This window comes from Gallinula chloropus (assembly GCF_964237585.1).
Source record: "Gallinula chloropus genome assembly, chromosome: 27".
Lineage (NCBI taxonomy): Eukaryota > Metazoa > Chordata > Aves > Gruiformes > Rallidae > Gallinula > Gallinula chloropus.
In genome coordinates, this window is record NC_140112.1 from 1,070,276 (window position 1) to 1,093,052 (window position 22,777).

The 22,777-nt window shown below is 51.7% G+C and overlaps 1 protein-coding gene across 1 annotated transcript in view; it reads left to right on the forward strand.

The window, feature by feature from the left end:
* Nucleotides 1–21,994, forward strand: part of LGR6 (leucine rich repeat containing G protein-coupled receptor 6) — a gene marked incomplete at both ends in the record, with an annotated part of 132,027 nt that extends 110,033 nt beyond the window's left edge. Inside the window, 10 exons of the mRNA XM_084275806.1 lie at nt 485–556; nt 1,669–1,737; nt 2,662–2,733; nt 6,323–6,388; nt 8,566–8,637; nt 10,186–10,257; nt 10,955–11,080; nt 13,175–13,335; nt 18,895–18,975; nt 20,742–21,994. Coding sequence (XP_084131932.1) covers nt 485–556; nt 1,669–1,737; nt 2,662–2,733; nt 6,323–6,388; nt 8,566–8,637; nt 10,186–10,257; nt 10,955–11,080; nt 13,175–13,335; nt 18,895–18,975; nt 20,742–21,994 — 2,044 coding nt within the window. The remainder of the gene's footprint in view (nt 1–484; nt 557–1,668; nt 1,738–2,661; nt 2,734–6,322; nt 6,389–8,565; nt 8,638–10,185; nt 10,258–10,954; nt 11,081–13,174; nt 13,336–18,894; nt 18,976–20,741) is intronic.
* Nucleotides 21,995–22,777: the final 783 nt, after the last annotated feature.

Here is a 22,777-nt window from a genome sequence, read left to right on the forward strand (position 1 = left end):
ACACATCCAGACTACTTCTGTCTCCACTGGGTCTGCTCAAAGTCTCTCACAGTCAGTGGGGGGAAAGTGCTTCTTGTAGGCTCTGAGACAACTCCTAAAACTGGTTGGAACCCAGAAAAGTTCACTTCACTCACTGTGAGAGATAGGAAAGATGTTGGTGCTGTGGATAGGTAAGAGCAGAGGAGGTGTCATCCAGTGCAAGGTGTTTCTCAGTGGGGTGTACATTAGCAGGACTGAAGGAGGGCTTTGCTTCCTGGTTCAGCAGGACTAAAACCAGCCATTTCAGAGCAACACGAGACCTCAGTTGTACCAACATTCAGCCAAAACAGGCTAGTGTGAGAGCCTGGGGTTATCAGGGGCTCCTCACAGGATAGTCAGCACCTCCTACATAGCTTACCACTAGTTCCTCCAGGATTCTTGACCTGTAATAGCATCTTCTCTTCATGCACAGCAGAATCTGACTGGTTACTCATTTCCTTTGCAGCCATTTTTATGACAATCCTATCCAATTTGTTGGACAGTCTGCTTTCCAGTACTTGCCAAAGCTCCACACTCTGTAAGTTCACCAAGCATATCCAAGCTCCAAGCCCTGCGAGCTGGACATCGTAGTGTCCTCCCTTCCTATCTTCTTGAGCCCTTGTGCCAATAGAGGAGCATGATGCCACTCTTCTGGCCAGTCCCAAAGGGTCCCAAAGTCAGCCAAGGAGTAGACACTACTAAATGTTTTCTGCAGAGGAAGAATAATATTGAGAAGGGCATTTTGGAGGGACGAATTCATTCCCCCTGCCCACTCAGCTGGCAGACCCTGGAGTCTTCTAGAGTCTCCACAGCTGCCTCAGCACCAGCAAAGACAATGCTCAATGCCACAACTTCTGCTGCCTGCTGCTCAAGCAAACCCTGCCCTGTTGTGTAGTTGCCCAAACACAAGGACACTGAAGGCATCTGCCTTCCTCCACAAGGTGGAAAAGTACCCCAGGGACAGGTGTCCCACAGCACTGACACCATGGCACGAATAATCTTACTGGGCAGCCAGCAGTGACAGTTCTTCTTTCACATGTGTGGCCCTAAGCCTGTTCCAGGGGCACCATCTGGGCCATGACAGCTGCTCCCCGTTGGCTGACCTGGACTGGCTGGATTTGCAGCTAACCTGTTGGGACACAGCACTAAATACTGAAGCAGAGGCAACCTCAAAAATCTCTGTTTATAAACCTCACCCAGCTTCTCACTCCAGAAACACACACTCAGGCAAAGGAAAGAAATCCTTCGAATGCCCATGCATTCCTTAAATCCAAATGCACAGGCTTGGGGAGGCTTGGGGGGGGATACCCTGCTTACATTCCCCATGCTAATTGTTTGGTGGGGTTTTTTTTATTTCATTTGGGTAAAGATCATGCCAAGAATGTCAGTGGTTGGGGGAGGGTCTGAGCTTGCCAAGCCTTCTTGCATAGAAATGCCCGATCCCATCTCCCTGCATCTGCTCTGCATGGGATGGCTGCTCCACCCTGCAGCCAGCAGTGGCACGCTGAGAGGAGCACCTCCTGATCTGTGCTTCCAATGACCACACTTGTGTGTCAGGAAGCAAAAATGCCACCATGGCTGATGGGTCTGGGACCTTGGGCAGCTGCAGGTCCTCTGTCCACCTCACTTCCCCTTCATATTTCCCTGCAGGTCGCTCAATGGTGCAACAGACATCAGAGAATTCCCAGACCTGAAAGGCACCACCAGCCTAGAAGTTTTGTGAGTGGCAACTCTCCCTTTTACCCTGCTGTTTGTGCTCTTCCTCCTTCAAGGCTGCTCCAGCAAGGACAACTCTCCCAGTGCTGTGCAGTTTGCTGTTTCCAGCTCTGCCTCTCCCTGGTCACTCACCTCTCTGCTTCGTTTCACCCCTGTGGCTCCTGAAAGCAGCTTTCCTCTCTGTGAGTTGCTCTCTCAGTACTGTTGCATGTGCTCTGATCTTTTGTTTTCATTTTTTCTCCCTTCCTTTCTGCATCTGTGAGGGAAGAAGCCTTTGTGTGCAGTGCCTCAGCGTGTTCTGCTGGGACCCAGTGTCCCTGCCTGTCCTGGGACAGGGGCTGGCAGCACAGTGCAGTGCAGCAAACATTTGCCACCCAGGCTGGGGGCTCCTGGAACTGGGATGGTCCCATCCTTACACCACCAGACCCAGGAGATCGGGAGATTGGTGTCTTTGGCCACCCATGGCTCTTCTCTCTAGGCCACTGGTGCACATGTGGGCCATGTCCCCCCAAACTGGGGAGCACAGCTGAGCACCCCAGCCCAGGAGTGTGACCTGGCCTTGCCTCAGGGACAAACCACCCATCCCTATACATGCAGCTGTGGCTCTGGGTGGATCACCTGTCTGGACAATGTCAAACTGGGATGGCAGAGCATGGCATGAAGGGCACTTCCACCTGCCCTTGATGTGGCCAAGGACAGCAGAGAATTCAGTCCTCAGCAGTGTCCCAGATGTCCTTATTGGCCCAGTCACCATCACCAGGTCCAGCAGCAGTGCCTGTTAACAAGTCAGCCTTTTTTCTTTCCTGGTGTTTCATTATCCCATTGATACTGGCTCTTCTGCCACCATATGGGACCAGTAGCTGTGCCTATGGGTCACAGTCTGCACTGGCTCCCAGTAACAGCATTCCCTCTCCTCCACTCCTCTAGGACCTTGACCCGGGCAGGCATCCATTTACTCCCCAGAGCGATGTGCCAGCAGCTGCCCAGCCTCCGAGTCCTGTGAGTAACACGTTTCTCTGTCCTGCCATCAGAAACCAGGCTTAGGGAGGGGACCACCTGCAGAATACCACCCCATGGCTGCTGTTCCTGTTCTCTTTTCCATGCAGAAAACACCACCCTCTTAGGCACTACTGTAAGCTCTGTGTGTTCCTGAGCTTGCTTGCTTCATCCCAGAGTGATGCTCAGGACACATCCACACTCACCTCCTCCTTGCTCTGCACCAGTGGGAACTGTCTACCCCGTGCAAGGAGTGGAGAGAGTGTGCAAAGGGTGGTGGGTGAGAACAGCAGCAGCATTTCAGAGCTCTTCTGTGCACACAACACAAGAGCCAGAGGTAAATCATGCTCACAGAACAGTCTGGCTCAGAGCTGGGGTACTGCAGCCAGAGCTCCAGCAAGTGCTGTCCTCTGGAGGAAGGATCCTGTTCACACCCCTGGAGGGGACAGCCAAGACCTGATGGAGACCTGCAAAGCCACAGGGCCACAGCCCCTCACACAGTGTGGCAGTGGCAGGTCAGGCTCTTGCAAGAATGACACAGCTGGTTTGGCTCCAGCTGCTTGGCCAAGCACTGAAAGGATGCTGAGTGGGAGACAGGCTTTTTTCCCTTAACTTGGTACAGGCTGAAATCAGCATCTCTGAAAAAACTTCATCTTCCCCTCATTCCTGAGATCCCCAACCTTGTCTGCAGTCAAAGACCTCCTCAGGAAATGAGTCATGAGCCGGATTTATACAAGTTTGCAGCCTTAGGGCAGGCCTCCTGCTTGCCTCTCATCAGTCTTTATACAAGCAAGTGAAAAATGAAAATAAGTTTGTTCCAGGAAAGCAAGGGGATTGAATTCTTGATCACAGAAACTGGAAACAAGAGAAAACCATAAAAAAAAATATAAAAGAACACCATTTGTAACTTAGCAGATCACAGCATTTTGGCTCCAGCTGTCCCTGTAGGGAAGATCTCTCATCTTTAGACATCTGGACCAATTCAATGGCCATCTTGCCACCAAAGCATCCCCTTCAGAATGGCCCAGGCTGTAGGGTCCCAAGCTCTCTGTTTATGTTTGCAAGTTATCGGTCTGTAAACTTTTGCAACAGAGCCTGTTCCCCATGCCTGACCCCTCCTTGTGTGAGGGTTTTATTGGGACACCCCACCTTGTTCCTTGTTCCTTGTTCCTCTTGCCCAGTTAATTTTACTGACATTAATTGCGTTGCTTTCGGGGTTTGGAAAGAGGGTGTGTGGGCCAATGTTTGGGGTGTGTTTACATCTCCCTCTGCCTTTGAAACGCTCTGGCCTTGTGTCCCTGCAGAGCTGGTGGTTTTCCCTCACTGCTTCCCTCTGCTTTGCCAGCCCCTTGGCAGCGTGTCAGGTTGACGTTAGGACTGTGACACATCTGAGCACAGATGATACAGGCAGCACTGGGCCTCTGGCCCCCTGCAGCTTACACCACAATGAGTGTTTTCAGCAGAGATCGTGCACAGGAGCTGTAAGAGCCACCACAGGGGTGTGAAGCTTGTGGCTGTGCTGTGACAGTGATCTGTGCACGGGCACTGAGCCCAGCACACCCAGGCAGGGCAGCCTTGCTGGGCTTCAGCTGGGCATCAACCTGACATTGTCATAGAATCACAGACTCACAGGGGTTGGAAGGGACCTGGAGAGCTCCTGGGGTCCAACCCCCCTGCCAAAGCAGCTCCCCAGCTCATATTGCACAGGGCGGCGTCCAGACGGGGCTGGAATCTCTCCAGAGATGGAGACTCCACACCCCCTGGGCAGCCTGTCCCAGGGCTCCCTCACCCTCACTGGGGAAAAGTTCTTCCCCAGCTTGGTGTGGAACTCCCTGTGCTCCAACTTGCAGCCATTGCCCCTGGTCCTGTCCCCACAGACACTGAAAAGGGGCTGCCCATTTCCCCTGCATCCCATACTGAAGATATTGATAAACATTAATAAGGTCCCCCCTTAGTCTTCTTCTCTCCAGGCTGAACAGCCCCAGCTCACTCAGCCTTTCCTCACAGGGGAGATGCTCCAGGCCCTTCATCTCTGTCCCTCCTCTGGACTCTCTCCAGGAGATCTCTGTCTGTTTGATCCCAGGGAGCCCAGAACTGGACACAACACTCCAGGTGGGGCCTGAGCAGGGCAGAGCAGAGGGGGAGGATGCCCTCCTGTGACCTGCTGGCCACACTGCTTTTGATGCCCCCCAGGATCCCATTGTCCTGCTGCTTTTTTCCAGAGCTTCTGCTCAGGGCACAGATTTGTTTTTCCTCTCCAGCAGAAATAGATGAAACTTCCCTGAGCAGAGCTGAAGTCCCCTGATGACACCAACAACTTCATCTTGGTGTGTCCACCACACAGCATCAGTGACTGAGGCTGCTCTGCTGGTAGATACTGGGCTGCATCTGGTTATCAGTGGAATGAGAAATAACTCCTGGGCCTGTGTTCTGCCTTCATCACTGTCTAGCAAAGACACCACCTGTCAAACCCACTGAATTGACACAAGGAACAGAGAAAAATAACTCTTTCTCCATACTGGGTGACAGTCTCCACAGCTAAGCACAAATTTCCTTGCTTTTCCCTCCCTGCTCCTCCTCCCCATCATGGGAAACTGGTGCAGAGGGGCTTGGAAAAAATACATTTAAAAAAAAAAAATAATTGTGATGTTTTAGCAGCTATTTCTTGGCAGAACAATGGAAACTGAGTTTGGAAAGTTGGTGGAGAGGCCACATACCAAACTTTACCCTGGGGCAAATTTCCCTTGAACAACCACAAATCCAGCCTCTGCTGGTGGGCAAAGAGCAGGTCTCCAGCATTACTCCTTCCCCAGACCATTTCAGTTTTGATAATTCACAGTAGCCTGTACCAGGGTAGGTTTTCTTCTGGCTACCAAGTCACTCAACCCTGGATGCTGACACGACACTGGGCCATGAAGCTGTGGGAACAGGAGTCTGTTGGGAGTTGCTTTCAAGTGGCAGCACTTGAAGAATAGGAACCAGAGGTGTCCACAATCTGTAATGTCCTGTACCAGATACCTGCCAGTGCCACAACCCCTTCCCCAAGCCTGGGGAGAGCCAGGAGAGGACGAATGGAGAGCAGGCAATGGGCAGTTGGGTTTGTGGTGCCAGGGAGGAGGTAAGGCAGCTGGCTGGCTGCTCTGCTGCCAGAACCTCCCCAGGCTCTGCAAGCACATCTGCAAGCACAACCAGCAGGTCAGGAGCTCTGGCACAAACACCCCTCTGCTCTGCCCACAGAAAAGCAAAGCTGTGCATGGTAGAAGCTGGCACAGATGCATTTCTCAGCTGACCTGGGGCTGGGGAGGAAAAGCCCACCCCAGTTGTAGCAGCAGCTCTGTCAGTCCACAGCTTGGGCAGGAGGGAGCTGGGCTGGGGCTGGGTGAGTAGATAAACCACCAAGCAGTCCTCACCTTGCACAGAGATGCTCAGAGCAAGCCTCAGGTATGTGCACAGTGAAGATCTCCCTCCCCTGGGGTTACTGCTCTCTGCAGCTGTGCAAGATGGAAGTCAGGACATCCCCCTCCCCAAGGGAGGGGTCTCAGGCTCTTGCTTTGGGTCTCCTGACATGACTGTGCTGCTTCTTTCCCTGCAGAGAGCTGTCACACAACCAAATCGAGGACCTGCCCAGTTTCCACCGGTGTCAGCGGCTGGAGGAGCTGTGAGTATGGAGATGTTCTCACTTGCACCATGCTCTGGGGGAAAAGGGCTGTTTTGGGGACAATTGCAGTTCCCCCCCACAAAACTCAGCCTTCACCAAGCACTTAGGACTCACTATTTGGACTGCAGAGTGACCAGAGCTCTGCTCTCTGCCCCGGGAATAAAAACCCATCCCCTGTGCACAGGAGGCTACACAGTCCATACAGGACCTTTCAGAGTCAGTAACTCAAGTCCCAGTGTGAGCTAATAAAGAATAAGGTTTATCTCTACCATAAATGCCTTCTGCTTTAAGGAGAGGTCCTAAGCCATGAGCACAAAGCAGCTCTTACCCACACGGCTCAGGTCCTCAGGAGAAGGCTGATGCTTTCCACACTACGTGTAGCACTGTGTCCTCTCTGGGCCCTGGGAGGCACCTCTGAGAGAGTTATTCCCATTCAGGTCACAGTGTCTGGAGATCTATCCCTACAGTTTAAATCTAACAGACATTCTTGGCCTTTTTTTGAGGAAAAAAAGAAAATGATAAGACTCCATGATTTTTATCAGATCCTGCAGCCTGGAAGAACAGATGTGTGGGAGCAGCATCCCCACAAAAACACACTGCAGAGGTTGTTCCTGCTGTCTTTGCAGCACCCCAGCCTGGGTGACTAGACCAGTTGATCCAGCCTTTGTGAAGTTGTATGTTAGGACACTGCATGACATCACACAAAAATAAGCTACACAGCCCCTGATGCCTCTCCAGGAGCTCTGGGGACAGTCAGAGGTGGATGTTGTTTTTATCTAAAGTACCTCTAGGAAAATGTTAGGAAAAATAGAAAAGAGATTTTTTTTTTTTTCATTTCAAAAAAAGAACAAAGTTCCAGAATTCCAAACCTGTAGTTTCACACCTTGTGTCTAAATTTCTTCTTACAATATTTAATAATATGCCAAATTCAGACTTAGCATAAAAGCACAGTAAAACCCTCCTTCAGGCTACTGAAGTTAGACAGGCTGTCTCTGAGCGTTTTCTTACAGAATATTTGGTCCCTTAAGCACAAAGTTATCACGCTGGAAGCCCCACCCCCACCAGGCATCAGCATTCCTGCTGGGAAATAGGTTGGAAACAAGTCTGGTGGTGCGTGGTGGTACAGCCTGGCACGCAAACAACTGAGGTGTGCCAGTGGCTCTGCTGTAGCTGCCAACCTGCAGGTTTTTACCTGCAGCACACAGGTGGTCCCTCGCAGCTAAACACCCTTGAATTGTTTTTCTCCAGTGCTCCTTCTCTCCCAAGCTCCACCTCTCCCACTCAGTGAGACCCCCAGGTTTTCCATGGCCCTGACTTGAAATATTAGCTAGAAGTAGGAGCTTTGTTGGCTACATGGGGCATTGCAATGCCAGCAGTAGAGCAAAGACAGCCTCTAACCCCTGTCTCTGAAACACAAACATGTGGCCAAATACCAGCTGAGACTTTACAGCCATTACAGGTCCTTGTGTGAGATGAGTCAGGATCACTCAGGTTCACTACCCAGCCAATGCCCTGGGGAGCTGTTGTGGGCAGAGCACTGGGCAGTGGCTGTCTCCCCTTGCAGAAGGTCACACGTGGAGAATACAGCTTCTGCAGGTCTGGGAAGTCATGATGGGTATTCAGATAACTGGAAAACTGTGACTGTTTCCCACAAAGTCAATGTTTGGATCAGTTCTGGGTGTCTCTCCAGGGGCATAGGGAGTGTATAGGTCAGTCAGCACACACCATGCCAGCTCTTAACCTGCTCCCTGCCCCCAGTGAGTGCAGGAGGTTGCTGGAAGGCTGGTGTGCATTGGACCACAGAGCTGTTTGCTAATTTAACCAGATCCAAGTTCTCTTTTGCTCTGGATGAAGCATCTACAGGCTTGCAGTGGAACAGAGAGGAAAATCACTGTGGCTTTGGAGATAATGGGGCACTTCTAACCACTGCACATCACTTTACTGTGCCACTGTGGCATCAAAAGGAGAGTCTGTCTGAGCCCTGGAGCTGCCCATCAGAGAGAACAGCTTTGAGCTGTTTTGTTCTTCATCCTCTTCACCCCTGGCAATAAGAGTAGGTGTCCCAAGCTTGAATGACATCTTCTGCTGCAACCCTTCATGTCTGCTGCCATCCCAGAAGATCCAAGAAGTACAAATGCTGCCTTCAGCTATTTTCTCAAAGCAGTTTGTTTTTTCAGTGGTCTCCAACACAACAGGATCCATGAGATCAGAGCAGACACCTTTGTGCAGCTGATGGCCCTGCGCTCCATGTAAGTCTTGTCTGGTGGGGTGGTGGTGGTGGTGGTGGTGGTGGGGAGACAAACCATGAGCACCCAGCCAGGCTGATGAGGAGTTTCCCAGCCCCACTCCCCTGACTCTACTGGGAGGCTTTGCTGTCCAGTGGCTCTTCCACTTCCCATCCTAAAAGAACAGGGCACAAGCCTCCTCCCTGCCTTTCCTCTGCATGCAGACACCCTGTAAATAAACTCATTCCTACCAAGCATGAGGACACTCCACACCACAGGCTCTCTCTCCATGCTACAACTCAAGTGTTGCACAGCACATGTGATGGACACCTGCCTCCTAAATGCCCATGGACTCGTGGCAGGATTTACCAGGGAGTTCCAGCACCCCTTTCCTTACACATGCTAGTCCTGGGCTGGGCACTCCTGGGACATCCATGCAGAACTTCTTACTGGCTTTGAGACTGTCTCCCCACGACTCAAAAACATATGTCAGGTGCATTAAGTGCACACAAGTGTGGACATACCACACACACACACACTCTGACCTTGAAGTAGACTGCTCACTTAAGTACTTGGCCCCTTTGATGAGCTAGTAAGGCTTCACAGGGCATGATTCTCCCTGGGAAGAGCCCTCCAAGTGCTGATGGTCTTTATCTGTTGCCCTGTTTGGAAGTGAACTGAACTGCAGAAAGGCTTTTTCCCCTGGTGCAGCAACTGGAGTGTCATTTAACAGGCCAGCACCCCTAAGGATCCCATGAGTGCCAGGTACACCGTGTGTGTAACTGTACAGGAACACTCATGTCTTACATGTAACACTACAGACTGGCATGCTGCTGCCACGCTGTAGTCACACAGACACACAGCTGAGGGTGCAAGCTCCAGCATTTGTCTTTGCCTATGTTCTGGGTCCCTGTGGGAAGGATTCAACTCACCCAGCTTCAGCCTTCTGCAGTGAGACACACACATCTGGGCAGGCACCCTCCAGAGCTGGGGAGATACTGGTGCATGCAGGAGATTGCTCATGTGCTCAGCCTTGGGAGAAGAAATGCTTCTTGATATGCAGGTTCCTCTGTGCTGATGACAGAGGGAGATGAGCCTTCAAGTTCAGATAGAAGCAGAGCGTGTGGAGGAGCCTCAGGGAATCCTCCCCACAACCTGGGCACCTGTACATGACAGGAGACACTCTACCATGACTTCACTTCACCTTCCACATGGCTCCTGACCCTATTTGCCCCTGCTTGGGGACCCAGCAGTGTGACCACATCAGGGATGCTCTGGCACTAAGGCACAGTCTGTCTCATGTTAGCAATAAAGCTCCAAATTTACAGAAATGAACCCAAAAAGGAACCTTTCCTGTTGGTCTCAGTAGAGGAGCTCCTGCAAAGCAAACCCTTGTGTTAGAAACAACCCATACACAAACCCAAACATATTTGCCTCCCAGGACCTGCTTGGGGCTGACCAAGGGGCTCCTGATCCTACATTTACTCACACAAACCCTTTTACTAGGCTGGTGTCAGCAGCTCCACTGCCCTGCTCTGCACCCCTCTTACTGGCATGTCCTTTGCCTTGCAGAGACCTGAGCTGGAATTACATCCAGTTTATTCACCCTGAAGCCTTTGTGACCCTGCAGTCACTCACCAAGCTGTAAGTTGCAGTGGTATTTCTTTCACAGTGGGTACAGGAGGTATCTGAGGAGCTCAGACTGACTCCCTGGGGTCTCAGGACACCTGGCATTTAGATACCAGAAGGCTGCAGTGCTGATGTGCATGTCTCAGCACTCATATGGGTAGAGCAAAACCCAAGGTTTCCTATCAGTATTAAAGGGGTGATGGATGTGCAGAGGGGACCATCTTCAGGATGCTCTCACTCTGAACACTTAAACCTCCACTTTCTGATGCCTTTATGAAAGATCAGCATGATAGATTGCTTCAGCAAGAGTCACTGTGGACCATCTGTGCTGGCTCTGGAGGGGTCCCCAGTCCTCAACCCCCTCACTAAGACTCTTGAGGTATTTTATAGGCTGGGAGCTGCAGTCACACCTGACCTATGATGGGGGAAGTGGTGGGGGAAGAGATGTGTGGGCAGATATGTGCACAGGAAAGTAGATACCACCCAGGAGCTTTCAGCATGGGCATCAACCCCTCCCCCCTCCTTTTCCCTGGGGATTGCAGCATTTGTCTCCAGTGGATCCTGCTCCCTGTGCAGCACCCAGCCCCACTTCAGCACCACATTTGAGGGAGCACTCAAGGCAGACAGCGTGGGTCTCCAGGACTCTTTTTGGCTGAGATACCACTAGCAGCAAAGCCCTCACAGCCATCTCCCTCTGCTTTCCCTTCATCAGGGACTTGACTGATAACCAGCTGGTCACGCTGCCTCTGGATGGTTTGGGTGGACTGACCCATCTGAAGCTCCAAGGCAACCCATCTCTCTCTGAGCCCTTCACCAAGGAGAGCTTCCCCAAAATGAGGTACTGGTGGTGTTGGCTCTTTCACTCCTGGCACTCAGCACTGCCTATATTTGCTTACAGCAATCAGCCTCCTGCTTTCCTTGTTTATCTCATGCTTTCTTCCATCATTCCAGGCCAATAGGTTGAGGGAGCTTCAGCTGCTGCTAACGTGCCTCATCCTTTAAAGTCTTGCATGGGAGAGCAGTGATGTGCTGCTCCTGGGCCTGCTGCCCCCACCCCAAACACAGACACAAGTGGAAAGCATGGAGCAGGCCCAGCTCAGGGCTCCTCTCAATGGAAAACATTCCCAGAAGCCAGTCCTAGCTAATGACATCCAGCTTTCCTTCAGTAAACTCTGTTTGTGTGGCCGTGTCTTGTCTGCTATGGATTAATGAGGAGCCTGAAGGGGTCAAACTGAGCAAGATGAGGCTGCAAAAGGCTCGGAGAACAGTGCTGCACTGCAGGCTCTGGGTCTCCTGACCCTCCCTTAGTGGTGGGTCTCCAGCATGGCACCTGCCCTCAGGCTGAGAGGCCCATGGTCCAGATGACTCAAATTCCCCTGAGGTGAAGCCATCTTTTGCTTGGGTCTCCCAGGCAGTTCTTTTGCTGCCAAGGATGCATGACCTAATGCTCCCTCTCATCCAGTACGGGTTCCCAGGGCTGAAGCTGCTCACATTTAGACACCCACAGCTGGGGTCACAGACCAGTGCACCAACGCTGGGCTTAACAGCTCAGGTCCAGTGGAAAGTGTGGAGCTCTCATCTCAGTCTGCCTCAGCAGTGGGACGTGCAGGGCTTTCTCTTCTGACTTTTTGGACTCATCATAGTTGGGATCTGATGCATAACTGGTTTACCAAAGGGCAGGGGATCCCACAAGCTTCTGGAGGGCTTTCCACACCCAAGATGGTAATCACTTTGCAGAGTGGGTCAAGTTTGGCACATCCAGGGGCATTACTCCTCTAAACAAATTCCACAGACACCAGTGGAGCTGATTTGGATTTGTACCAAAGAGACTGAGTCTGCAGGACTGGTTCATTGAACCACACCAGGCAATGGACACCCTAACACCTCCTAAATGGTAGGGAGTACTGCCATTAGGCAGCCTTGTTCTTGGGGCATATATCTGAAGGAATCATCTGAGAACAGTCCTTAGCCGTCCTGGGAGGGAGGATCTCTCCCTCCCTACCACCTTTCAATAATGGGATTTAATTTGGAGCTTATAACAGGAAGCCAGCTTGTATACAGAGTTTCCATAGCCTCCCAGGGCTCAGCCAGAAATGTTTGGGAACTTAAAACAAAAGCATATTTTTAGAATATAGAATTTCACCATATTTACTGATCTTGTCAGAAGACCTTAATTGCCTGGAAAACCTGAGGTTCCTTTGCCTCCATCAGCAGTTTTCCTGACTTCCAGCAAAGAAGCAGGAGTTTGCTGGCTTTGAAGACAACACAGCTGCTGACTGATAGCTTGGTGTTTCATCCAGATGATGCTCAGCTGCTGTTTAATTAATCTTGTAATACATGCTGTAATTAACAACTAACAATTCTACTTTCAAGTAGAAACCAGGCATACTAAAATAACTTGCTGCACTTGATTTCCCTGCCTGAGCTGGGGAGGTGGTGTGGCACTTTGGAGGTGCCCCTCTGACCTTGCACTTGGGGAAGCTCTCACTAAGCTTCTCAACTTGGATAAAAGAATGTCCAGCAAAAAATGGCCTTGAGGTGAAAGTATGAAGATTCCACATGCCCAACATAAAGCCTATCTCCAGAGGGCATGGGAAATAGAAAGGAATTCAGCCTAGGGAGAGCTGCAGAAAGGGTTTTAGGAATTACCCAGGACCTTCAATGCAGTTTCTAAACCTGGTGTTTGACAACATCCTACTGACAGTGTCTTAAGCACCAGAAGTGGGGTGGGACATAGAGACCATGGGGTGAGCCAGGTCCACGCTCTGTGCTACACAGAGTCCTTCCCCAGGGCCAAGCCCTGCTCTGATGTACCCACTGCCTGACAGACTGGCTTTTGTCACATGTGGGAATTAAGCAAAAGGCTCCAAGGGATGGAGAGTTAGGTGGTGGAGGCAGCACACCTAGAAAGTTCTGCTTTCCCCCTTTGCAGGGTCCTGGAGGTACCTTACGCTTACCAGTGCTGTGCCTACGGCAGCTGCAGCAGCTTCTTCAAGATGCCCAACCAATGGGAGTCAGAAGACACGAGCCCTGAGGAGGAGGATCCCCACAAGAGGACCATGGAATTGTTTCCCAGTCATGCTGATAATCACTGTAAGTAAACTGGTCTGAGAGGTGATCAGTCCATGGTGTGAGCCAGGAGTGGTGATTGAGTGAAGTGTGATCATGCTGAACAGATTGATTTAGGATGGGTGTAGCTTAAGAGACAATTAATATAACCTTAATATAAAAATTTTTAAGGTTTAAAGAATAGATTAGTTTAAGAGAAAGCTGTAATCATATAAGCTGTTTCATGAAAGCAGCTACAAATCTTAACCACTATAGTGTAACTTGAAAACTAGTAGTAGCCTAGCCTTGAAACTACTAGTAGTAGTTTCAAGTAGCCTTGAAACTAGAGAAAGCAGAAGATAAGGGAGTCATAAATAATGAGACTAATGACCAATGAAGAGACAGAGTATGGCATGGAATCACACCCACCTCAGGGAAGACAGGCAGATCCTCCTCCAGCTCTGGGGGCCAGTTGCAGTGAATGGGCTTCAGTTACTGTCACTGCACTGGAGAAAGAGCTTATCTGGCACATCCAAACCTTTGCCATGTGGCAGAGAGACCTGGCAGTCCTCAGCACCATGGGTATGTTTTCTAATTTGGCCTTTGCTGACCACAGAGGGAGGATACTGCAGTCACCAGCAGTGGCTGAGGTTAGGTGGGACAGCTTCCCAGCTGGGTCAGTGGATTCCAGGGCAGTAGGGAGCCTTTGTACAGGGGATGGACCCTCGGATTAATCTGAGTAAGGGAAAGAACTTGAAGAACTGGAATGTGCAGCTGGATGGAGGTGAAGAGACCTGTGCCAGCGCTGCCTCTGTGCAGAGTTAGATATGAACAAATGGGCACTCCTGGGGCAGATGAGGAGCTCAGCACAGGCTGGGCAGGGCAGAAGTGGCTCTGTGGTGAGAGGTGAGCAGAGCTTTCTGTTCAGCTCTGTGCTTCAAGGTGCACTTCTGCACAGACCTCCACAGGATGCGCTGCACCAGGCCAGCAGAACCAGACCTCCTGCACCCACAGGCTCACAGCACAACAGCAGCTCCAGGGTGGTGTGATCCCTTTGCAAGAGAATCTCAGAACCATGTGAAATAAAACACGAGCCCCTTTACTTCCTCTGTAACTGCTGGAGAAAGGGAATAGCATTTCAGGACACAGTTTGGACACTACATTTGTTTAAATGTTTGTATAAATTCAGAGGCCACATGGCCTTCCAAGGTCTGAAACACCCTGAAGGCAAAGCCACATCGTGCTCCATTGCCTGTGGGAGATGGGGAGAGGGCTGAGTCCTTGGGCAGCCACCCAGCCACAACCAGGGCTCTGCAGAATCTCCTCCTGCCTCCTAAACAGGCAAGACTAGATCTGGAGGCATATATTGACCCAGAGCAGTTGGATCCTCTGTGTCACAGCAGTAATAGGAGGCAGGATGATCCAGATACTTTATGAAACAGCAAATGAAAGCCCTGCATCCCTGCTCCTGCCATCTGCCTTGCCCTGAGCTTCAGCAACACAAAAAGTCCAGCCAGAGGCTAGCAGGTCTGACTCCTACCAGCATGATGTGGGTTCTGGAAGCATGGTAGGCTTGGTGGTTACACTGGGCAGACAGTACAGAGGAACCATATGCTATGGTCATTGCTGCAGGAATTTCTTCTCAGCTGGGTCAGTTTTTCCATCATTAATGCAGCCCATACTTTACCAGCCCTTCTGCATATAGTCGAGGTGTTTGCCCAGCAAATTCCAGCATCTCTGAAAAGACCTGGTTTGCAGCCAGCAGACCTGCTCTTGCTGGGCATTAAAGTGTTTGATGTCTCAAAGGTCACACTCTCCTGGCCCTGTCAGCAGACCAGTACCTCCCACAGGCTTCCAGGCCTCCAAGCCAGTCCCAGCCTCCTGGATTATATGTGTGTTCGTGAGAGATCAGGACCAGAGGGGAACGCTGACTGATTTTAAGATGTGCCAGATGAGACTATTAGCAGCTCATAAAGGCTGGCATTTTCAGATGTTAAAGCACCCAGTTTGTCTTGAAATATCAAACTCCAGAGGTGCTAACATGAAAGGCACTAGAACATCCTTCCTTACTCCATGCAGCACTTGCAGATGACTGCCCTCACCGTTCAGCAGGTCACAGTCTCCTCTTGATGAGGAGGCTTTTGTGATATCTCTATTTTACTTAATTAATTGCTGCTTTATTTCTGTTCCCAGCACTTCCTTTCTGGTGGCCACCAATGGCATTTAGCTGTGTTACATGAATCTTGTAACACTTCCTCATTAAAGAAGAAGAAAAGCTCCCAAACATTCCTTCCATGCAAGAGATAAAGTGGTCTTGTTAAAAGAAAATAGCTTTGTCCCTGCAGTGTGCTGCCAGGCTCATCAGGGCACTTGGATGCTGTGGGAGAACTTGTGAGAGGGATGGGGCACACTTCCAGATAGCCATGTCCTCCCAGCCTTGTGTAGTGCTTCCAGCAAGGGACTGCAGAGCCCTTGACAAACAAACAGGGTGCTGAAAGGTGACTTCTCCCCAGGTAGGGGCAAAGGATGGTCCCCAGGGCACAGTCCTTCTCCAGCAGCCAGGCAATGCTGCCCTCCCCACGTGTCCTGCTCCCACATCCAGCACCCACCAGCTGACTCCAGCCACAGAGTGCACATGGTGCCACAGACCCTGGGTCCAGCTCAGCTGTCTCCCATCCTACCAGAGCCCCAGATGCCTGGCAGTTCCCCAGAGACCACCCAAGTATGTTCATTCCCACCCAAGTAATGGCTACCTGAGGCCCAAAGGAGTCTGGTTAGTGCCTGTCTCATCACTCTGTCACCTTGTCATGACAGAGATTCAAGGTTTCAGGCTCAGGACAGCAGACACCCCCTGCCCCAAGGCTGTTCCATCCAGCTGGGCAGCAGCCCAAAGGCAGCTGAGGGGTTTGTCCATGGGACACCCACCCAAAGCCCCAGGCAGCCACCTGTTGCCACCTCCCAAACATGACTGCAGAGGGGGGCAGGCAAAGTGCAGGTACTATCCACTTCAGGACCACTAATTTACTGACCAGTGTGTGTTTGCAGCAGTGGAACAGAGCTATAGGAGGTGAGAAGAGCACTCACTTGTATGGCTGCCCTTAGCATCACCCAGCCCAGCACCCCTATTACCTTGTAAAGCTGACTATTGCAGCCAGTTAGCAAGTCCTGGAGGGTCCTTAGCTACATTTTCACTGCTTCCATCATTCAAGAAAGCTACTCAAGGCCCCCAGAAAGCACTGACAAGGCCTCTTTCAGTCACACATGTCCCGAATCTGAGGGAGGGAGCAGGTATCTGCAAACCCCAGTGCAGTGATGACCGCCCTGGCTAAGGCAGATAAAGGGGAAGAAGCACCCAGCCCAAAGGGTTTTGCTCTACCCCTCCTCCAACAGTTCTCCTCCTCTTCCTCCCACTTTGGTGTTGGTACAGCCAGCTGGGAACCATTTGCCATGGAAAGGGCAGTAGGAGCAGAAAGAGTTTTGTCTGTAAGGCCTCAGAAAGTGGAGGCACCTTACCAAGATTCAGATGAATTAGCTACTTCCACAACAATGCAGCCTGCCTTGCTGGAACACACCAGCCCTTTTCTTTTATCTCCAGTTCCCAGGCTGGGAGAAGTACTGATTTCCATCAGAGAGAAGGTGCATTTTCTGCTTTGAATCCCACTGTGCTGGCCAGGGATTGCTTTGCCATTCACAGCTAGCTCTGGAGTCCAGGCAAAACAAAAGATCACTCCTCCAATTCGTGTTTAACCTACACTTAAACCCACCCTGGGTGCATTCTGGGCCTTTTAAGAGACAAGGGATGGAGACAGATTGCACTTTAAAATTACAGTGGGTTGAATGGCAGGGGGGACACAGAGAGTGCAAGTCTCTGCATTGATTTGAGTATCGTGACAGCACATCACAGCCTCTGTGCTGGGGATGGAAAAGACACCAGAGATTTATAAGACTATAAAATACAAGGAGGAAATATTTTTCCATCCCACTGTGAGTGTTTTCTTGCCAAACTCCAAAGCAGCAGTAATATTTCAATTCTTATACAGACAGATTGAAAAACCCCAGCATTTCTTTTTCCAAAGCTCACTGAAGCCAAGAAAGCCACAATGTCTGTCAGGAGGCACTAAAGATAGCACATTATTTGTCATCATTCTTTAATCAAATAATCCCAGTCGTATTTTCTAACACAGGCAGGAAGCAGACCTCATGAGAGGCACTATTCCTACTATTTAGGCAACTAAATCTCACTTGGGTTAATCATATCTTCAGCACTTGCTCTCCTGGAGAGTGTGTCAGCTGCCAGGTGCTCACTTGGGCATCAGTATCAATCCATATCATCCCATTCCCTGGCTATTGGGCCATGTCAGGCACAAAACATGCCTGTTCCCCTTCCTCCCACCCACAGAAATCTCTTCAGAGATCTCCACTGGGAGCAGAAGGTTGTGCTGATGCCATGGGTGGGGATGGTGGAGCGGGACAGCTGCTGTCCTCACTGTGTCCCCACGCTGTGAGTCAGTGGTAGTTTGAGAAGAGGAACCAGGCACAAAGCAGAAAAGCACGTCTTGGATTAAATTAAGAGGATGCCATTCTCCTTGGTGATGGTCTACACCTACACACCATCAAAACCACAGCTGAGGTCTCAGCCCCAGTCTCTTCCAGCGGTTTCTTGTGCAGCCAGAGAGTCTCTGCCTGACCCTCTGAGAGCCCAAGCCTGGCTCAGGATGCTGCCAGCGTGATGGGGATGCTGCCCCACCAGGCTGGGCTCTGAGAGCAGGGCAGACTGGTTCAATAGATCCCACGGCCCCAAAGCCTGCAGACAGGGGCAATCAGTCTGCCTCTAAGCAAATCCAGGACTGGGAATCATAGAATCACAGAATCCCAGACTGGTCTGGGTTGGGAGGGACCCCAAGGATCACAGAGCTCCAACCCCCTGCCACAGGCAGGGCCACCAACCTCCAGGCCTGGAGCTACACAAGGTTGCCCAGGGCCCAGGAATGTCCAGGGTTAAAAAAGAAAAGGCACCACGGTCCCAGGGAATCACAGGACATAACAGAAAGCAATATGAGTTGGGTTCTCTTGCCTTTTTGCTTCCGAGCTGTTTGGTGGTGGTGGTGGCTGCTGACAAAGAATTTGTGCTGCAAGTAGAAGCCAACAGCTCTCTTTGAACAAAGCTCCAAAGTCCTTGTTGATGAACTAGCCTTGGACAAGGCCTGCCCAGAAAGCTCCCAGTTAGAAGATGCATTTGAAGGCTTTGTCTTCTGTAACCACACAGGCTTCAGTATTTATTTTTAATAAAGCATGCTGGGAGGAGGGATCTGCAGTCACACAACTCTGGGATCTGGGGCTCTTACACTTCAAGTATTGAGACTAACCTAAAAACAGAGGGGTTGACCACACTGCAACCCACCAATGTTTAGAAGACCTTCTTGCTCCATAGCAGTGACTGCAAGAGGCAAACTGGACACCAGCAGCTCCTTTGAACTTGTTTGCTGGGAGCTGGCTGGGAAGGTCTGTGGTGAGGACAGGCAGTGGTAAAGCTTCTGGCCCAGCCAGTCCCAACGGTCCTACTTGTTCTTCCCTGAGCACCATTTCTTGTTGTTTTCTCCCCAGATGACCTAGATGCAGATGACCTCCAGCTGGAGCTCGAGGAATCAAAGCTGCACCCCGCTATCCAGTGCACACCAAGCCCTGGTGAGCAGCCAGGGAAACCTTCTGAGCACAACTGGGATCCTGGGAGCCCCCACAACCTTCCTGCAGACATGCAGCTCAGAAGTCTGAATGGCTGGGGTTTGGCCAAACTGGGGACAAGTGAGGAGCTTCCTTCTCCCACTCAGGTGTAGCTGCCATCCCGTGATGGGAGAACAAGGTCATGGTATCTCTGGCCAAGAGTCCCAGGTACCACCAGCTCCTCCATCCACTAACCTGCCCACAGTCAGACTCTGGCTCTCAAGAAGTTCCCATTTCCACACTAGACTTGGTTTTTCTTTGTCCCAGGCAGCCCATAATATGGCATGACAAGACCTTGTCCTTGATCTCCTGATCACTGCAAACTGTAGGGGCACTTCATTTCCTGAGAAAGTGAGGGAAGGGAGGTGCTGGTACCCAGCCACTTCTCCCTCATTTCAATCAAAAACGTGCCAGTGGGCACAGGCTGGCTGGGACATGAGGACAGCACCTGCTGGTTTTGTCCCCATTCACAGCTCAGTGTCCCCTACACAAGCACAGCTGGGGGGTGGCTCCATCCAGGCAGCTGTGGGACACTGGCAGGAATGGAGATTTTGCCAGTGAGTCTGCTGCAGAAGAGACAAGAAGGAAGGAGGTTCTAGCAGAGGGCATGCCCTGCTGCCTGGGTGGAGAGGTGCTGGATTTCTGAGGAAAGCAGCCAAAGACCTCCAACCCCTTGGAGATGAACAGGAATTCTCACTTTCTTCAATTTCTTTTTTCTCTCTACCACCTAAAACTTGGCCTGTCCTGTGTCCCACTTTGCTGAGCTCCTGCACTGTAACATCCAAATCCCCCTCAGAGGCAACTGTCTCTCATTACATTGTCTCTTCTTTCTCCTTTGGCAACGAGCCCCCACCACCAGTCCCCTTCTTACCCCTCCACGACCTGCCCTTACTTCTCCTCATGTCCATCCTCCACCATTCTTTGTCCTGGCATCCACCCACATTCTCCTTGTCCAGGCCCTTCTGTCCCTCCCCTGCCACCCCACCTCCCTTCCCACCTGCTGTCTCTCCCTCCTGCTCTAACACTTGATGTCATCTTGGCCATCCCCTCCGTGCAGAAACAACAGGACAGTGCTTGGCCAGGGTCTTGAGTACAAGGGCTGAGGTTGGCAGTGTCAGAGCTGGATGCAGCATCTCTCACACATCTCCACACCACTGACTCCAAGATACCAGTGGGTACAATGAGAAGGACCAGAGTGGCCAAAATGCCAGGCTGACACCAGGAGGGTTAGTGGGTCTGGAGTCCCACAGAAATCTAAGGCATTGGGGTCACGAGTTCCTTTGGAAAAAGGATGAGCAGAGCTCCAGCTCTACCCCACTGAACAGCACAGGGCAGGTGGGACACGTGGGCAAAAAAGGCTTTGCCATGCCATAGGGTGGCAGTGGCAGACCCTGACCTTTTTACATAGTTAGAGCTCTGATAGGTTTGCCTTTTCTCACATTCTGCATCTCATTTCTGCCCTGGACAAGATCAGAGAGGAGACCCCTGATGGCCTGCAGCTTCAGTGTGGGTTCAGGAGCACAGAGGAGGTGGGCCAGAGCAAAGAGGCAGCACTGCTGCAGTCTTGCTGCAGAATTGGGCAGAGAACATTGTAAGCTCCTTTCCAGCCCTCAGCATGCAAGGGGCTGGGGGGCCCTGGAGAAGGCTGGCACCTTGGCACTGCTCCCAGCAGCATCACTAGAGCAGAGTGGCATATTCTGTGTATAACTTAGTGTTTTGTTTTCTTCCAGGTCCCTTCAAGCCTTGTGATAACTTGTTTGAGAGCTGGATCATCCGCCTGGGAATCTGGGTCATTGTTCTGGTCTCGGTGCTCTGCAACGGGCTGGTCATCCTGGCTGTCTTCACCTCTCCCAGATACCTCTCTCCAGTTAAGTTCATCATTGGCTCCATTGCTGGAGCCAACATGCTGACTGGTGTTTACTGCAGTATGCTGGCCCTTGTCGATGCCCTGACCTACGGCCAGTTTGCCAGATACGGTGCCAGGTGGGAGACCAGCGTGGGCTGCAGGGTGACAGGGTTCCTCTCCGTGTTTGCCTCCGAGGCTGCCATCTTCCTGCTGACCTTGGCTGCTGTGCAGTGCAGCCTTTCTGTCTCCTGTGTGCAGGGCTACGGGAAGTCACCCTCCTTAGGCAAGGTGAAGGCTGCTGCCTGTTGCTGCCTGTTGCTGTCCTCTGTGGCTGCCGTGCTGCCTCTCTTCTCCATTGGGGAATATGGAGCATCGCCTCTCTGTCTCCCATATCCCATCCCAGATGGGAAACCTGCCACCCTGGGCTTCACTGTGGCTTTGGTGATGACAAACATGCTCTGCTTCCTGACTATCACAGGCACCTACATCCGACTCTACTGCAACCTGCTGAAGGGGGAGTTCAGCGCTGTCTGGGACTGTGCCATGGTCAAGCATGTGGCCTGGCTGATCTTCACCAACTGCCTCCTCTACTGCCCAGTGGCTCTCCTCACCTTCTCCTCCACACTCAACCTCTTCCTCATCACCCCAGAGGTCATCAAATCTGTTGTCCTTGTGGTCCTGCCCCTGCCCGCCTGCCTGAACCCCTTGCTCTACCTGCTCTTCAACCCCCACTTCAGAGATGACCTCCGCCAGCTGAGGCAGAAGAGCCAGGACAGGGGGAGATACCCCAAGTCCTGCAGAGTCGATGACATGGAGAAAAGCTCCTATGACTCCACCCAAGCTCTGGTGAGCTTCTCCGACATTGACCACATATTTGAGACACCCGATTCGCTGGGAGTTCACCCCATCCTCGACAGCTGCAGCTTCCCCTCCATGACACTCGTCCCCTGCCAGCAAAGGGTGGGGATGAGGGGGAAGGAGAGGGGCTTCTCTGAGCATTGCCCATGCCTCAGTGACAGTGAGGTGCTGATCGCTTCAGAGAGCCAAGATCCATCTGGCAGCAGCCTCCGGATAGCCTTCTTCCCCTCCCCACCCACACCGCCCTACACATCTCACTTACAAACATCCTCTGAGTAGCCACGCTGAGCAGCCCCACACCACACACTGAGGGCCAGCCCCAGCACTGGGTGGCCAGCAAAGTGACAGCAGGCTGCTCCATGTAAAGCACCAGTACAATCCATCTACCCTCACCCCCCCACCATATCTGCCTGGGCAACCAGCACCATTCTGCCAGCTGCCACTCACCTGGAAGGGCTCTGACTGAGCTCCAGATAATCCGGGCTGGCCATGTGAGGAGATAAACCCCCTGTGTGAGTGTTTCCCCTGCTAGGGACTGCCTGGGAGAGAGACCCACCAGCTCAGGAGATGAGTCAGGAAGACCCTCCTCATCATCATCCTACAGCATCATAAGCCAGGAGGAACCTGCAGCAAAGCCAAGCACGTCTTCTCAAGGCAGGGACATCTTCGCCAGCAAAAGCCCTGCTCTGTGGCAGAAACATATGGAAACAGCCAACTGCAATGATGTGGCCACCCATAGGGACCTCAGGCTTTGTCCTCCAGAGTCCTCTGCAGGTCCCACAGACCCCTGGAAATGGGCTTGTGTCTGTCCTACACTATCATCAGCTGGAAGAGCAGAGGAAGTGGGTTAAGAGCAGTGTATCTCTGTGTGCACCTGAGGTTTGGGCTGCTTCTGTTTTATCCACTGGGAGCCTCGTGAGTTGGGCAGGAACCCCAGTTTCAGATGACACCAGGAGCTGGGGTTCTTTCCATCCGAGCCACCAGTGTCTCATAAGGGGGTTCTGAACCCTAAGGCAGCCAAATTTCTCTCCAGAGGAGTATATCTGTTTTGCCTCAGGCCAC